At 37.7% G+C, this 19,135-nt stretch overlaps 1 protein-coding gene across 6 annotated transcripts in view; it reads right to left on the reverse strand.

Moving 5' to 3' along the window:
• RAD51C (RAD51 paralog C) overlaps positions 1-19,135 on the reverse strand; it is a 57,410-nt gene that overhangs the window by 33,554 nt on the left and 4,721 nt on the right. For 5 of the 6 annotated variants that reach the window (XR_012008736.1, XM_072779803.1, XM_072779804.1 and 2 more), the window contains exons 4-5: positions 16,199-16,332; positions 5,312-5,443 (exon numbers count right to left, since the gene is read on the reverse strand). Coding sequence is in view for 5 of the 6 variants with exons in the window: in XM_072779803.1 (XP_072635904.1) it covers positions 5,312-5,443; positions 16,199-16,332 (266 nt within the window). In the remaining variant the exon portion in view is untranslated. The remainder of the gene's footprint in view (positions 1-5,311; positions 5,444-16,198; positions 16,333-19,135) is intronic. The other variant, XM_072779805.1, reaches the window with a different exon arrangement.

Raw genomic sequence — 19,135 nt, forward strand, 5'->3', positions numbered from 1 at the left:
TTTTTTAAGATTTATTTATTTGAGGGGGAGAGAGAATGCACAAGTGTGGGGTGAGGGGCAGAGGCAAAGCGAAAGAGAGAATCTCAAGCAGACTCCCCATTGAAGGTGGAAGCTGATATGGGACTCAATTCCAAGACCCTAAGATCATGACCCAAGCCAAAACCAAGAATTGGCTGCTCAACCTCCTGAACCAACCAGGAGCCCCTGGTTTGTCTCTTTATTCTTCCTTTATTCATTTTTCGTGAATTCCACATATGAACGAATCATACGGTATTTGTCTTTTTCTGACTGGCTTATTTTGCTTAGCACTGTACTCTCTAGATTCATCCATGTTGTTGCAAATGCCAAAATTTCATTTGTTTATGGCTCAATAATATTCCAGTGTGCATGTGTGTATATCACATCTTCTCCATCCATTCATCTGTCAATGGACACTTGGGCTGCTTCCATATCTTAGCTATTATAATCTGCCATAAACATGGGGGTACATATTTATTTTCTTTCTTTCTTTCTTTCTTTCTTTCTTTCTTTCTTTATTTATTTATTTATTTATTTATTTATATTTTTATTTATTTTTTAATTTTTTTCGTATATTCTTTTAAATTAGTGTTTTCTTATTCTTTGGGCAAACACCCAGTAGTGTGATTACTAGATCATATGCTATTTCTATTTTTAGTTTTTTTGAGGAACCTCTATACTGTTTTCCACACTGGCCACAACAGTTTGCATGCCCACCAACGGTGCATGAGGGTTCCTTTTTCTCCACATACTCACCACCATGTGTATTTCTTGTGTTTTATATTTTAGCCATTCTGACAGGTGTAAGGTGATATCTCACTGTGGTTTTGATTTGGTTTCCCTGATGATGAGTGATGCTGAGCATCTTTTCATGTGTCTGTTGGCCATATGCACATCTTCTTTGGAGAAATGTGTGTTCATGTCTTCTGGCTATTTTTAGTTAGATTATTTGTTTTTTGGGTACTGAGCTGTGTAAATTTGGGGTTTTTTTTTATACTGCTCTAAAGCCAAGACATTTATTCTGCCCTGTAAATACTGCGTTGTATAAATTCTTTTTTTTTTTTTTTATTTTTATTTATTTATGATAGTCACAGAGAGAGAGAGAGAGGCAGAGACATAGGCAGAGGGAGAAGCAGGCTCCATGCACCGAGAGCCCGACGTGGGATTCGATCCCGGGTCTCCAGGATCGCGCCCTGGGCCAAAGGCAGGCGCTAAACCGCTGCGCCACCCAGGGATCCCCGTATAAATTCTTTATACATTTTGGATACTAACCACTTATCTTATATCATCATTTACAAGTATCTTTCCCCATTCAGTAGGTTGTCTTTTAGTTTTGTTGACTGTTTCCTTTGTTATGCAGAAGCTTTTTATTTGGATGTAGTCCCAATAATTTATTTTTGCTTTTGTTTCTCTTGCCTCAAAATGAAGAACAGTAATTTTAAAGTAGAGAAAAAGGGTGTTTAAGACTGACTGAATACGGGCAGACCCATGGCTCAGAGATTTAGCGCAGCCTTCAGCCCAAGGCATGATCCTGGAGACCCGGGATTGAGTCCCACGTCAGGTTCCCTGCATGGAGCCTGCTTCTCCCTTTGCCTGTGTCTCTGCCTCTCTCTGTGTCTCTCATGAATGAATAAATAAAATCTTAAAAAAAAAAAAAAAGACTGACTGAATACAGTAAAAGATTGGCATCTCCCAGCTCCAACTTCTCCAGAAAGAGTTAAATATTCTTCCAATACAGATTTTCCCTCTAGAAATATGACAGATACTACTGAAAGCTGACAGTGTTAAGAACTTCTATGAAAAGCAATGAGAAAAGGTACCTACTTTGAAAAAGTCATCAGTTCCATAAGAAAACCGAGAAATAAAAGGCATTTGGCTATTCTCACTGTACTGGTTAACACCCTAAAATTTTTGTTTGTCTATAAGGGAGAAATCTGTGTTCCACTAGATTTCAATTAGGCACCACCTGGATAACACGACTTCTAGTTTCTCGTTCCTTAAGTGTCACAGAAGCTTCCTCATGTATTACCTCACATCAGGTGTCTTAGAAAAAGCTAAGCAGCAATTTAAATTGGTGACTGACATCTCCAACATGCAGAATAATTCCCTTTACAGACTACCAAGTGTTTAAGCTCTAGCAACTGGGATATTTATTTATACCAACACTTTTTGATTACAGGTGTACTATCCAATCCTGCAGCCATTAGGCACACATATAGCTCTTTAAAATTAAATTAAAATTAGACATTCAGTTAACCAGTAACACTAACCATTTTCAAGTGTTCAATAGCCATGCAACTGCTGTATTAGACTAAGCATTTTCATCTTCCCAAAAAGTCCTCTCAGACAGCACTGGTTTATAGAGTACAGGTATCCCCTGCTTTTCAAAAGCTCCTGTTATGCCACTTCACTTTTATGAAAGACCTATATTAGTACCTGTTTTTGCTAACCAAAAGAATCCAAAGAGGATTTTCACTTTTACAAAAAATAAAAGAAAAAAAAGTGAAAAGCAAATATAGTATTCAGCATTTGAAAAAAAAACTCTTATAAAAGCAGAGTGCACCCAGGCAGGGAAAGCACCATCACCAAGCTCCTTCCCCGAGGAATGATACTCAGCATCTTAGCATCAAGCTGCCATAGCTTTGAACTATGTGGGTGAGCATCTGTGCTTTATCTTGATTTACTTTGTGTATTCATTAGCAACATCTGTCCTAAGGTATCAGAAAAATTATTTTTTGAGTCTGGGAATGCTAAAACAATTTTCCATATAAATTACTGATTAACTAACTGCTTCTTTGCTTTATACCTTTTGGCTTACCAAAGGTTTTTATTAGAATGCTCTACTTTTGGATAGTGAGGGAAACCTGGATTTAATTTACCCACTACATCTCTTGAGGAAAATGTAAATAGATGCACTGGCTTGCCAACTGTTAAACAACCCAAAATCAGAATTTGCACCTTTAGCAATTACTTATAAAAGAATTACATAACCTCTGAAAAAAATGTTGGGTTTACCATGATACTAAAGAATGAATCTTTAAAATAGCGCAGCAGCAATCACTTTGAATTATGAAGTTCGCTGCTTTAAAAATACTTGTTACCCAAATGTCCTTCAATTGATGAATAAACAAAATGTGATATACTAAGAAAATGCAAAGTTAATCAGTCATTAAAAGGATACTGATGCATGCTACAACATGGATGAATCTTGCAAATATGCTAAGTGAAAGAAGCCAGAAATAAAAGTTCATATACTGAATTATTTTATTTATATAAAGTACCCAGAAAAGACAAGATACATACAAATAGAAAGCAGACTAATAGTTCTTAGGGACTGACAAGAGGGTGCAATGAGGAATGATGACTAATGGGTACATGATTTTTTTTTAAATTAATTAATTTATTTATTTATGATAGTCACAAAGAGAGAGAGAGAGAGAGAGAGAGAGGCAGAGACACAGGCAGAGGGAGAAGCAGGCTGCATGCACCGGGAGCCCGATGTGGGACTTGATCCCAGGACCCCGGGGTCATGCCCTGGGCTGAAGGCAGTGCTAAACCGCTGAGCCACCCAGGCTGCCATGTTGTTAAGTTTTTTAAAGATTTTATTTATTTATTTGACAGAGAGAGAGGGAGTGCACAGGTAGGTGAAGCAGCAAGCAGAGGGAGAGAGAGAAGCAGGTTCCCTGCTGAGCAGAGAGCCTGAAGTGGGGCTCAATTCCAAGACCTTGGATCATGACCTGAGCTGAAGGCAGATGCTTAACTGACTGAGCCACCCAAGTGCCCCACATAACATAAAGTCATGTGACTAATCTTTTCACTTAATTATATGTCTGGATACATCTTGCTGTGTGTTAGTATGTATATATTTACATTACTCTTCTTAAACACTGCATAGTATTCCATGTTACTGTTTATATTACTTTTTTAATTGGAAAAAATAAAGCTATTTCTTTTTTTTTTTTTTTAAGATTTTTATTTATTCTTGAGAGAGACACACACACACACAGAGAAAGAGAGAGAGAGAGAGAGAGGAGCAGAGACACAGGCAGAGGGAGAAGCAGGCTCCATGCAGGGAGCCTGATGTGGGACTCGATCCTGAGACTCCAGGATCACGCCCTGGGCCACCCAGGGATCCCCAATAAAGCTATTTCTGTTCAACAAACAAAACAAAACCTAAGGAACTATACAACCCATTAGTCTTGAGTGCCCCCTACTGGGGGATCTTCACTGATTAATAGAATGCTAAATTACAAATTAATACAAGAAATAATTCAAACACAGGATACCAGACTTTTCAGTATATGGCCAAAAAAAAAAAAAAAAAAAATCTAAAAACTCAAAAGAAAAGTGTGTTTTGAGGGCAGCCCATGTGGCTCAGTAGTTTGGCGCTGCCTTTAGCCCAAGGCATGGTCCTGGAGACCCGGGATCAAGTCCCAGGTCAGGCTTCCTGCGTGGAGCCTGCTTTTCCCTCTGCCTTTGTCTCTGCCTCTGTCTCTGTGTCTCTCATGAAAAAATAAAATCAAAAAGAAAGGAAGGAAGGAAGGAAGGAAGGAAGGAAGGAAGGAAGGAAGGAAGGAAGGAAGGAAGGTTGGTTTTGAAATGATTTTATCAAGAAGTTCTTTACCTACTTATGCTATATTATAGATATGTGCTAAAAAATCTCCAATCAGGGTAAATACAAGAATATCAAGTTAAGTGACTTGACCTTTTCCCATCTCCCTCCTGGACAAGTGTGTGTATTGGTGTGACAGGTGGCAGTATGGAAATTGATGGCAATTAGACAGTTAAAAAAAAAAGTTGTTACCTCACTCCTTTCTGTCTTGTCACTTCCGATCTTTATATCTAACTTCACATTTCAAATCTAGAAGAGTTAGCTCTACCTCCAAACATCTAGGTTGTCCACACTAAGTAATTTTCCTATCTGAATCTGTAATTATACAACATGTAATAATAAAAGACTCAGAGTAAAAGAAAAATGGGGATATTAGAAGAGTTTACCTGAAAAACATCAAGTATATTTAGACAAAAAAACCCCAAGGTTGCAATTACCAAAGGCAGCATTTCTTTATCAAACAAGTCCATTTTAAAATATGGCATCTTGATTATGCTTGTTATTTTCTAGGAAAACTGATATACAATGCAAGACTAGAATTAATTTTTTCTACAAATTAAACAAAAACTACATTTAAAACTGTGTCTCTATGTGTTTGAGTCAAATTCTATTTAGCTATTTCTAGACATTAATATTTTAGCTTGACTTTATGATAAAATTCTCTTGGCTAATAATACTTACAGCTAATCTGTGGTTATTTGCAAGGCTGATCATTTGCTGGGCTAGGCCATTTAGTAATCGAGTCCGAAGGGATAGATCATCTAGGTCATGACGAAAAGGAAAAGCAATACCATCCACTATCACTAATCGAACCTAAACACAGAAGAGATCATGATATTAGGTTTGGTATTAAAAATAAAATTTTAGGGGATCCCTGGGTGGCGCAGCAGTTTGGTGCCTGCCTTTGGCCCAGGGCACGATCCTAGAGACCCGGGATCGAATCCCACGTCAGGCTCCCGGTGCATGGAGCCTGCTTCTCCCTCTGCCTGTGTCTCTGCCTCTCTCTCTGTGTGACTATCATAAATAAATAAAAGTTAAAAAAAAATAATAATAAAAAAGTTTAAAAATAAAATTTTAGGGATCCCTGGGTGGCGCAGCAGTTTAGTGCCTGCATTTGGCCCAGGGCGTGATCCTGGAGACCCGAGATCGAATCCCACGTCGCGCTCCCGGTGCATGGAGTCTGCTTCTCCCTCTGCCTATGTCTCTGCCTCTCTCTCTCTCTCTCTCTGTGTGACAATCATAAATAAATAAAAATTTTAAAATTAAAATAAAATAAAATTTTAAAAATGGCATCCCAAAAGCATGTTCACTGCAGGTAAAAAAAATCCTTAAAATCCAGAGTTCTATTTCTAACTCTCCAAGATAAATCCATTCACCCAATGTTTTCAACAAAAATTAAAATATACTCTGGTTTGATAATTTATCAACTTGAAAAAGTAATTCAACATAAAAAAAGCAATTACAATTTTCGTATACTTTACACAATCTTTACAGAGGCATTTTACACTGATAAAAAAGCACTTCTGACATCTTAGTAAAATAAATTCTTCAATATTTCAAATTACCTTCAAGATTTTTTATGTTTAAAAAAAACTCTTCAATTAGTAAATTATTATACCTTCTTCAAAAACTTAATTCTTGGGGATCCCTGGGTGGCTCAGTGGTTTAGCGCCTGCCTTTGGCCCAGGGTACGATCCTGGAGTCCCAGGATCAAGTCCCACGTCAGGCTCCCTGCATGGAGCCTGTTTCTCCCTCTGCCTGTGTCTCTTCCTCTTTCTCCCCCTATGTCTATCATGAATAAATAAAAATAAAATCTTAAAAAAAATAAATAAAAATTAAAAACAAAAACTTAATTCTTGGTATACTTTTCCTCCTTAATTTTAAATATACTATAAGGCAGCTAATCATTGCAGTATCTGTTATAATGGAGAATTCAGCATGAGGCAGGTTTGTCTTGAATTCTAATGAAGAAGGCTCACTTATAGATGATAAACATTTTCATGACAATTGCATTTCTAATATAATCCAAATAATGCCTCCTTCAGTGAAGTCAGAGTAATATATGAACCTCATATCTAAGAACAAACAGAATCTGGAAATGAATCCAAATTTAAAAATCCCGTTAAGATTATATATTTTTCTTGTAAGGTTTAGACTAAAGAAGAGGATTTGATGACGCCATGTCTAAGTAATCCATTTGTGAATCTTCTAGAGTATTCATTCCTTCATTCAGCACCTACTATGTTAGTAACTGTTCCAGGCAGTACTTGTTCCAGGAACAAGAATTTATGGAGTTTATGTTCTAGTGGAGTAAAGGGCAATTAACATGCAAAAAAATACATGAGTAATTTCTGATAATGATGGAGTTATGAAAAAACTAAACTGGGTGAAATAATGATGAATAAGTAGGTGATAAAGTAGAGGGAGGCTAACTTAGACTAGATGTAAAGGAAGGTGTCAATGAAAAGGGAGGCAATAGATCTGAGTCCTCAATAAAAACCTATAGGAGGGAAAGACAGCCCACATAAAGGACATATACACATATTTTTGTGTATGGTGATACACTGTAACTGGACATATTGTGAGGTTTCATAATGTATAAAAATATCAAATCACTATGATGTACACCTGAAACTAACAGGATATAGTACATCAATTATAATTCAATTTAAAAAAATACCCGTTGTTTCACTTTCATCACACTTGTTGACATAAACAAAACTATCAACCAGCATTCATGTTAAAATGTACTTGTTCATCATGAGGTAAGCAACTTCTTTTGAATTGGACAGCAATTCAATTGCCTGCTCACCAATAAAGGCTGACCCATTAAAAAGAAAAAGCCAGAAACAGATACATAAATAGATATAAAATGCTCCACTCAAGAGCAGAATACATATTCTTCTCAAGTGCACAGAGAACATTCTCCTGGATAGATCTAGAGGTTGGGTCACAAAATAAGTCACAAAATAAATGTATAAAGATGGGATGGATCATATATAAAGTATCTTCTCTGACCAGAATGGAATGGAATTAGAAGCCAGCATCAGAAGGAAATTTGGAAAACTCACAAATTAAACAACACCTCTTTTTTTTTTTTTTTTTAAAGTAATCTCTATACCCAATATGGGGCTCAAACTCATGACCCCCATGGGTGCCTGGTGGCTCAGATGGAGATGCATGAAACTTTTGATCTCGGGGTCATGAGTTCAAGTACCATGTTGGATATAGAGATTATTTAAATAAACTTAAAAAAACAAACCCAAAACAACAATAACAAAAAACTCACAACCCTGAGATTAAGAGTCACATGTTCTATCAACTGAGTTAGTCAGGCAACCCTAAGCAATACACTCTTAAATAAGGAATGAGTTAAAGAAGGCATTAAAAGGGAAATACTTAAAGATGAATGAATATAAAAGCACAGTATACCAAGTTATTATTATTTTTTTAAAGATTTATTTATTCATGAGACACAGAGAGAGAGTCAGAGACACAGGCAGGGGGAGGAGAAGCAGGCTCCCGGCAAGGAGCCAGATGTGGGACTCGATCCCAGATCCTGGGATCATGCCCTGAGCCAAAGGCAGACAGATGCTCAACCACTGAGCCACCCTGGTGTTCCACAATATACCAAGTTAAAAGATACAGTGAAAGTAGTGCTCCATAGTAAATGTAGAGCTCTAAACAACTATCTTTTAAAAAAAATAAAGGAAGAAAAGATCTCAAATCAATAATCAAAACTTATACCTTAGGGAAAAAAAAAAAAAACTTATACCTTAGGAAACTAGAAAAAAGAACAAACTAAACCCAAAGAAGGCAAAACAAAAGAAGTAATAAAAATTAGATGAAGGGCACCTGGGTTGCTCAGTGGTTAAGTATCTACCTTTGTCTCAGGGCGTGATCCCAGAATCCTGGGATTGAGGCCCCCCCATCGGGCTCCCCACAGGGAGCCTGTTTCTCCCTCTGCCTATGTCTCTGCCTCTCTCTCTCTCTCCATCTCTCATGAATAAATAAATAAAATCTTTAAAAAAAAATTTTTTTTTTTTTTAAACTGACTTAAGAAGAAATAGAGGGCAGCCTGGGTGGCTCAGCGGTTTAGCGCAGCCTTCAGCCCAGGCCGTGATCCTGGAGACCCAGGATGGAGTACCCACATCAGGCTCCCTGCATGGAGCCTGCTTCTCCCTCTGCCTATGTCTCTGCTTCTCTCTCTCTCTGTCTCTCATGAATAAATAAATAAAATCTTTTAAAAAAAAAAAGAAGAAGAAGAAACAGAAAATCTGAAAGATTGAATCAGTGATCAAAAGCCTTCAATAACAAAAAAAGACCAGGACCAAAGAACTTCACTAGTGAATTTTTTTTTTAAGTAAACTATATCCCCAGTGTGGGGCCCAAACTCATGACCCTGAGATCAAGAGTCACATGCCATACTGACAGAGCCAGCCAGATGCTTCACTGGTGAATTTTATAAAATGGTTAAAGAATTTACACTGGGACGCCTGGATGGCAGTCGGTTATGCATCTGCCTTCAGCTCAGATCATGACCTTGGGATTCTGGGATTGAGCCCCCTTGCTCCACAGGGAGTCTGCTTCTCACTCTCACCCTCCACATACCTTGCTTGTGCTCTCTCTTGCTCAATCTCTCTCATATAAATAAAATCTTAAAAAAAAATAAATAATTTACACCAATCCTTCTCAAACTTTTCCCAAAAATAGAGGGAACACTTCCTCATTCATTCTACGAAGCCAGTATCATACTGATACCAAAGCCAGATAAAAACATCCCCAGTAGGGGGATCCCTGGGTGGCGCAGCGGTTTGGCGCCTGCCTTTGGCCCAGGGCGCGATCCTGGAGACCCGGGATCGAATCCCACATCAGGCTCCCGGTGCATGGAGCCTGCTTCTCCCTCTGCCTGTGTCTCTGCCTCTCTCCTCTCTCTCTGTGTGCCTATCATAAAATAAATAAATAAATAAATAAATAAATAAATAAATAAATAAATAAATAAATAAATAAATAAAACATCCCCAGTAAAGAAAACCACAGACATTACAGATGCAAAAATCCTCAGCAAAAACATGGCATTAAATAAACCATGAAGAGGATACTTGTTAACAATATGAAAGCTGAGGGGGATCCCTGGGTGGCGCAGCAGTTTAGTGCCTGCCTTTGGCCCAGGGCGCGATCCTGGAGACCCGGGATCGAATCCCACGTCGGGCTCCTGGTGCATGGAGCCTGCTTCTCCCTCTGTCTATGTCTCTGCCTCTCTCTCTCTCTCTCTCTCTCTGTGTGACTATCATAAATAAATAAAAAAAATTAAAAAAAAAAAAACAATATGAAAGCTGAAATAAGAAGGCAGAGAATACCTTGTTCAACCTCACCTGGGAACAAATGTGTTGGGAGACTCAAGTTTTTGGCCACTTACATTTGTCCACTATACTACTATGCCCTAACCGCCAATATAATTATATTTTGATATAGGGCCTCCAGGGAAGTAATAAAGATTAAATGAGATCATAATGGTGGGGCCCTGATCTGACAGGATTAGTGTCCTTAAAAGAAGAGTAATCAAAGAGCTCATTCTCTGTTGCTCTGCTATGTGAGGACACTATAAGAAGGCAGCCTTCTGTATGTCAGGAAGAGAGCACTTGCCAGACACAGAATCAACTGGAACCTTAATCTCAAGACTTCCAGCCTCTAGAATAGTGAAAAAATAAATTTCTTAAAGACAACCAGTTTATATTATTCAGCATAATATATTCACAAATGATTACAAAAGCATAGATTTTGGGATTACCAAAAATTTTAGCAAGTCGTAAATTTGCAGCTAGAGAACCTGCAAATAATGCGGATCAACTGTACTTACAGGTGATAGACTGAAAGCTTTCTCCCTGATCTTAGTAAGACAAAAATGCCCACTTTTATCAGTTATTCAACACTGTACCAAGAGTTCTACCAAGAACAATTACATAAGAAATAAAAGGCAGGCAAACTGGAAAGGAAGATATAAAATTTCCATTCGCAGAGCACCTGGGTGGCATAGTCAGTTGAGCAGCCAACTCTTGGTTTTGGCTCAGGTCATGATTTTGGGGTGGTGGGATAGAACATCAAAAAAGAATAAAAGATGAGGAATATTTGCACACTAAAACCTACAAAACATTGTTGAAGTTAAAAAAGACCTAAATAGGTAGAAAGATATACTGTGCTCGTGGATTAGAAGATTTAATACTGTTTAGATAACAATATACTTTGGGGTGCCTGGCTGGCTCAGTTGGTGGAGCATGAAATTCTTGATCTTAGAATAGCAAGTTTGAGCCCCACATTACAGGTAACATTTACTTAAAGAAAAAAAAAAAAGATGGCAATATATTCAATACACAGATTCAATATAATCTGTATTAAAATTCCAACTGCATTTCTGCAGAAATAAACAAGACTCTATTCACGTGGATCAAAATCATATGGAATTGCAAGGGCCCTGAATAGCCAAACAATCTTGAAAATAAAAAAGTGGAGGACTCACATGTCCCAATTTCAAAACATACTATGAAGCTACTAATCAAAACCATGTGGTACTGGTTTTGATTAGTACAAACAACACACACATCAATAAAATAGAGTCCAGAAAATTAACCCGTACATCTATGATCAACTGATTTTTTTTTTAAAGATTTTATTTATTTACTCATGAGAGACACAGAGAGAGAGAGAGAGAGAGAGAGAGAGAGAGAGAGAGAGGCAGACACACAGGCAGAGGGAGAAGCAGGCTCCATGCAGGGAGCCAGACATGGGATTCGATCCCGGGACCCCAGGATCACACCCTGGGCTGAAGGCAGCACTAAACCACTGAGCCACCGGGGCTGCCCTGGTGAACTGATTTTCAACAAGGATGCCAAGCCCGTTCAATGGGGAAAAAAGTCTTTTCAACAAATGGTGCTGCAATAACTAGATGTCTGCATACAAAATGAAGTTGGACACTTACTCCAGACTATGTATAAAAAAATTAACTCAAAATGGATAAAAGTCCCAAATAAAAAAACTAAAGCTATTAAACTGGGTGGAGTTCAGGACATGCTACTCCAAATCTGGCACCCTGGCATACTGAATATCTTTTTTAAAAAATATTTATTCCTGTGTCTCTGCCTCTCTCTCTCTCACTCTTTCTCTCTCTGCCTCTCATGAATAAATAAATAAATAATATGTATTTATTTGAGAGAGAAAAAAATCTATTTATTTTTTTGCATGGGGAAAGGAGCAGAGGAAGAGAGAGAAAAGCAGGCAGATTCCCCAATGAACATGGAGCCTGACAAGGGACTGGACACAGGGCTCCATCCTACAACCCTGAGACCATAACCCAAAATCAAGAGTTGGACGCCTAATCAACTGAGCCACCCAGATGCCTTTAGCATACCGTATATCTTAAGCAGAAGTCAGAAAACAACAGAAGCAGAGAAGCAACTTTCATCTCTTATTCTCTCTCTTCTTCCTGGAAAGAAGAGAAATCTCCTGGGTGAAAGGTACCCTCCCTGTATCAGGATAAAATGAGACACTCTTATCACCAGAGACAGGGAATTTAGGGCTGAGAAGGCATATAAACAAACCTTGTTAAACTAATTCTTATCTTCCAAATTACTTCGTAATTTTCCACCTCTAGCCCAAACCCCTTTGTCTCATCAATTCTTCACAAATTTACTGTTTTTGGCTAAAAGGCATAAAAGTTTCCTGTTCTGGGCCTTGTGGGTTTTATTGTCTTATAGAAGGCTTCCATGTACACATAAAAATGCAGTAAAATGTGTGTGCTTTTCTCCTGTTATTCTGCCTTTGTTAGTTTAATTTTCAGTCCCAGCTTGGGATCCTAATAGGGCTGAAGAAAACTTTTTCCTCTCCTACAAACTCTTAAAAATAAATTTTCATGATCTTGGATTTGGCAATGTGTGGTTTTTTTTGCTGTTGTTGTTTTTAAAGAGAGCACATGTGCAAGCAGGAGAGGGTCAGAGAGGGAAAGAGAGAATCTTTTTTTTTTTTCATGCAGTTTTATTTTATTTTATTATTTTATTTTATTTTTAAGGATTTTATTTATTTATTCATGAGAGACACAGGCAGAGGGAGAAGCAGGCTCCATGCAGGGAGCCCGATGCGGGACTCGATCCCAGGACTCCAGGATCACGCCCTGGGCAGAAGGCAGGTGCTAAACCACTGAGCCACCCAGGGATCCCCGGAAAGAGAGAATCTTAAGCAGGCTCCATGCCCAGTGCAGAACCAGACATGGGGCTCAATCTCACAACCCTGAGATTATGATCTGATTCAAAATCAAGAATCAGACACTCAACTAAATGAGCTACTTAGGTATAGTCTTTTTTTTTTTTAGGTGTAGTCTTTAAGTCTACTTAAGCCTAAGTCTTTAAGACTACTTTAAAGTAGTCTTAAAGACTACTTTAAAAAAATAAGATCTGAAAAAAAAAAAAGATCTTAAAAAAAAAAAAACCCACTTTAGATATATAGATACCTGTAGACTAAAAGTAAATGATTAGAGAAGTATCTACCATGCTATACCATGGTAACACTAACCAAAAGAAACCAAGAATAGCTATATTTATTTTAGAAAGCAGATGTCAGACTAAGGAAATTATCAGGGATAAAGAGGGACATTACATAATGATTAAAAGGTCAGTTCCCCAAAAAGACATAATAGTTCCTAACATGTATGTCCTGACAAAAGAGCATCTAACTATATGAGGCAAAACTGCAAGGAGAAATAGATGACTTCACTATATTTGGAGTCTTTAGCAGCTAATAAAAATGAACAGATCCAGTAGACAAAACCATTAAGAACAGAGATGAACTCAATAACACCATCAATCAACTAGATATAATGGGTATCTATAGACTACTTCATCCAAAAACAGCAGAATTACGTTCTGAGCACTGGCCGTGGAGCCTGTTTAAGATTTTCTTTCTCCCTTTGTCCCTTTGCACTCATGACGCTCACTCTCTCTTATATATATTTAAAAAAAGGACACCTGGGTGGCTCAGTTGATTAATCTTTGGCTCAGGTCATGATCCCAGGGACCTGGGATCAAGGCCCACACTGGGCTCCTTGCTGAGTGGGGAGCCTGCTTCTCCCATTCCCTCTGCCTGCCACTCTCCCTGCTTGTGCTCTCTGTTGAATGAATGAATGAATGAATGAATGAATGAATGAAAGAAATCTTTAAAAAAAAAGTTATTCTGACACCCGTTAAAATAGTAAGGAAGACTTTATTCAAGAAGATAGCAATAAGGGTTTTGCAATAGGGAAAGAGATTGGTCTTAACCCCAAATACAAGGACACATGGGGATTTATACCCAAGAAGCAGGGTGTCAGTGAATGAAAAATTATTAGGAGAAAAAATAAAGAAAGAAAAAGAAAAAAAAAGAAAAAAAGAAAAATTATTAGGAGAAGACATCAAGGGTAGGATTCTTGCTAACATGACCTAGCAGAATTCTTGCTACAGGCAGGTCAATGACATAACATTTAAAGTGGGGAATAAGGAACTTGAGATGTCAAGGGTGATCAGATTTTAAGGGTGGGAGATTCTTTCTAAACTAATTTACAGGATACTATTGTACCCCTGTGTTCACAGCAGCATTACTTACAGTATGAAAGGCCAAAGACTGGATGTGGGTGAAGGTTGAGGCCAATTCAAAAAGGCTCAGAGGAGGCTGAGTAAAGTTTGATCAAAGAGTCTCTGTCATGTGTAATATTTATCAAAATTTAAAATGTCCATATTTGGGGATCCGTGGGTGGCTCAGTGGTTTGGCGCCTGTCTTTGGCCCAGGGCGTGATCCTGGAGTCCTGGGATTGAGTCCCACATCGGGCTCCCTGCATGGAGCCTGCCTCTCCCTTTGCCTGTGTCTCTGCCTCTCTCTCTCTCTCTCTCTCTCCCTTTGTGTGTGTCTCTCATGAATGAATAAATAAAATCTTTAAAAAAAAATGTACATATTCTTTAACATAATTCTAATACTTAGAATTTATTCCATAAACAGGGGTACCTGGGTGGCTCAGCTGGTTAAGCATCTGACTAAGGTCATGATCTTAGGTCCTGGGGCTCTGAACTCAGTGGGGAGCCCACTTTTCCTTCTCCCTCTACCCCATCTCCAGCTCATGCTTTCTTTCTCTCTCTCTCAAATAAATAAATAAAATCTTAAAAAAAAAATTTACCCAGAAACATACTTGAAATTTACCCTAAGATGATATATGTAAGGATTATCCTCAAACCATTGTTAATAATACCATCTAAAAGACCACCAATAAGAGGATTGGTTAAATAAATTGAGGCAGTTTTCCCAATTTTTTTTTATGTAGTAGAATACGCAGAACATTCATCTTGTAAAATGAAATTCTATTCCCATTAAACAATAATTTCCCATTTTCCCCTTTCCCCACAAGCCCTCATAACCACTATTCTACTTTATGTCTCTGAGTCTGACTACTCTTCACATCTCATATAAGTGGAATCATACAGCATGTCTTTTTTTGACTGGTTTATTCCACTTAACATAATGTCCTCAAGATTCATCCAAGTTGTAGCATATGTCAGAATTTCTTTCCTTTCTAAGTATGAATAATATTACATTGTATGTGTATACCACATTTTGCTTATTTATTCATTCATCAATGAATGTTGCTTCCATGTTTTAGGTAATACAAATAATGCTGTTATGAACACAGGCTTACAAATATCTCTTCAAAATCCTGCTTTCAATTCTTCTGGTAATATACACAAAAGTGGAATTGCTGGGTCATATGATAATTCTATTTTCAATTTTTCGAGGAGCGCCATACTGTTTTCTGAGGCAACTGTACCATTTTACATTCATACCAACAGTAAAAACACCTTCTTAAAATGAAATAATATGCAGCTGAATAAAAAGGTTTATCCACATGTGGTGATATAGAAAGATACGCAAAACACCAAGCAAAAAAAAAAATCAGAATCATGTTACAGTATTACCCCACTAAAAATATTAAAAATGGGTAGACAGGACCACCTGGGTGGCTCAGTGGTTTAGTGTCTGCCTTTGGCTCAGCGTGTGATCCTGGGGGTCCTCAGATTGAGTCCGCATTGGGCTCTCCACCAGGGAGCCTACTTCTCCCTCTGCCTGTCTCTGCATCTTTCATGAATTAAAAAAAAAAGAAAAAAATGGGTAGACAGATATTGCAACATGCATAAAAATTTTTTTGAGAAGACACACAAGAAACAATAGTAGTCAACTTTAGGGAGAGGTACTAGGATGCAGTAGAACGGAAGTTTTATTTTTCACATATAACCTTCTATAGAATTTGTTTGTTAGAAGCTATTCCACTATTACTGGAGGAAGAACCTCTTCCTATATTATTTCAATTTCATACTTTGGGCATAAAATATATATGCATATATGTTAAATATCTGTAAGTATAAATAAATTGTAGGACAAGGAAGGAAGAGATTTTTGAACAGGCTTATGCCACTATACAATTTACTTATTTTTCATGCTAATCAAACACCTCCAAAGATATTCCAAAGGTTAGCTGTATTTCAATCGTTTGAGCCATACCTTTGAATGTTCCGAAAGAAAGTCTGGCAGGAGATAAACTTGTGCCAATAGTTCTGTGTAGTCACGACAACGAAAATAGTAAATATGGGAAAGAATATTTTCAAGAGTGAAATCCTCCAAAGCTTTTGAGTGCTCTAAAATAAACAAAACAATCTTAATTTAGTTTTACTTGTTTTGAGTATATATTATAGGAAGAAAATACCTTTTAATAATAAAATGCTTCACTGTGAATACAACTCTTCACTTTAATTGAAAGATAACAAAATTATAACAAATTTGCTATAAACTACCATTGCATAATTCCTGACCTCTTATTTTCACCTTTTCCACTAGTTCCTTAAACACTAAACTATCTAGAAATTCTTTATACACATATACAATTAGAGGTTTAATACCTGACTTTTCATATTTCTATTATTGGTTTCCACTGAATAGAAGTAACATAATGGAATTTCTCCTTTCTTGTTTTTTTTCATAGGATGCAAATTAGGTTAACAATAAAAAAAAGAGGGATCCCTGGGTGGCGCAGCGGTTTGGCGCCTGCCTTTGGCCCAGGGCGCGATCCTGGAGACCCGGGATCAAATCCCACGTCGGGCTCCCGGAGCATGGAGCCTGCTTCTCCCTCTGCCTGCGTCTCTGCCTCTCTCTCTCTCTCTCTCTCTCTCTCTCTGTGACTATCATAAATAAATAAAAATTAAAAAAAAAAAAAACAATAAAAAAAGAAGCATCTTTTTCCCTTTTGGTAACTTTTTTCCATTATTTCTTTAGCATACTTTTATATTTAAGTAGAAACAATATAAAATTCTTCTTAGATTATATATTTTTTTAAAAAAGCAGTTTTAGGGGGCAGCCCGGGTGGCTTAGCGGTTTAGTGCTGCCTTCAGCCCAGGGCCTGATCCTGGAGAACCAGGATCAAGTCCCATGTCAGGCTCCCTGCATGGAGCCTGCTTCTCCCTCTGCCTGTGTCTCTGCCTCTCTCTCTCTCTCTCTCTCTCTCTCTCTCTCATGAATAAATAAATAAAATCTTAAAAAAAATAAAAATAAAAAGCAGTTTTAGGAGGGTACCTGGGTGGCTCAGTTGGTTAAGCTCAGGTCTTGATCTCAGGATGGTAAGACTGAGTCCTGCATCCAGCTCTGCACTTAGCAGGACATCTGCTTGAGATTCTCTCCCACTGCCCCTCCCCCCTGCTTATGCACTTTCAAATAAATAAATCTTAAAAAAAAAAAACAAAAAACAGAGGCAGCCCAGGTGGCTCAGCGGTTTAGCACCACCTTCAGCCCAGGGCCTGATCCTGGCGATACGGGACCAAGTCCCACGTCAGGCTACCTGCATGGAGCCTGCTTCTCCCTCTGCCTGTGTCTCTGCCTCTCTTTCTCTCTCTGTGTGTCTCTCATGAAAAAATAAATAAAATCTTTAAAAACAAAATAAAACAAAAAACAAACAACGGTTTGGTTTTATACATATTTCTGAGATAAACCAGTTAAAAATTACTGTACTTTAAAACATACTTCACCTTTTTTTCATACTTGTTTTAACTTGTTTCATACTTGTTTTAACATTGAAAAAATACACATGAAATTAAATTTCAGAAAGCAGTGACTTTTGCAAATATAAAAGTTCACCTCTAACCAAAAAAAATAACAGCTTAATCACATAGCAATCATTAAAAACTTTATATCCCAATGCTATACCTATAATATCTACAGTAAGGTTGTGGTTTCTTTTTAAATAATTTATTTGACAGAGAGACAGCATGTCCGTAAGTGCAAGCAGGGGAGCGGTAGGCAGAGGGAGAGTGAGAAGCAGGCTCCTTACAGAGAAGGGAGCCTAATCCCAGGACCCTGGGATCTTGACCTGAGCCAAAGGCAGATGTTTAACTGAATGAGCCACCCAGGTGCCCCTACAATAAGATTTTAAGACACTATTTCAGGGGCACCTGGGTGGCTCAGTAGTTGAACGTCTGCCCGTAGTGATCCTGGGGTCCTGGGATTGAGCCTTGCATTGGACTCCCCACAAGGAGCCTGCTTCTCCCTCTCCCTATGTCTCTGTCTCTTTCTGTGTCTCTCATGAATAAATAAATAAAATCTTAAAGAAAAAAGGCACTATTACAAATACACATTGTGTCATGGGTAGCTTTAAGGACTTTCAGTAGACATATTGGTCATTAGTTAAAAAAGACACCTAGTACGCATATGAAAATTAAAATAGCCAGCTATTACACTCATTTAAAGGGAATACAAGAATCCTATGAAAAGTATTGTTTTTTAAAATTATTAAAGAATGAGGACTGCACATCCAAAAAATAAACTAGAACAGTCAAAGCAGAAACCAGTTAATTTCCTAAGTAATTAAAATGACAAGAACTTGAATACCTTTAAGTATTTAAATCATTTAAATTAAAATTACCCCCCAAAAAGAAAAAAATTACCCATATGTTTTCTTAAAAAAATCAAATAATATTTCTACATGACAAGATCAAAAAAACTTCCCAAACACTTTAATACAATTAACACAGTCATGAAGTCCATTACATTCTACTCAGAGTCCCATAAGGTCATTCAGTAATGTTCCAAACATTTCTAACATGGTTTTTCAGAGCTAACTTTGGTGGGGTGCCTGGGTGGCTCAGATGGTTAAGTGGCTGCTTTCAGCTCAGGTCATATTAGGGTCCTGGGATCGAGTCCCAAGTGGGGCTCCTTGCTCAGCGAGGATTCTGCTTTTCCCTTTGCCCCTTCCCTCTCTCTCAAATAAATACATAAAAAATACATAAAATCTTTAAAAAAAAAAAGCTACCTTTGGTTCTTTGAAAAACCAGTATGGAAGTCAATATAAACTAAATGCAATGAATCACTGAATGCATTGAAACAACATTTACTTACATTAAGTTGTCTAATATCAGTTTACACCTGGCAGGTCAGAGCATGATGATCTGAAGT

This window comes from Canis lupus, chromosome 16 (assembly GCF_048164855.1).
Source record: "Canis lupus baileyi chromosome 16, mCanLup2.hap1, whole genome shotgun sequence".
In the NCBI taxonomy this organism is placed as follows: Eukaryota; Metazoa; Chordata; class Mammalia; order Carnivora; family Canidae; genus Canis; species Canis lupus.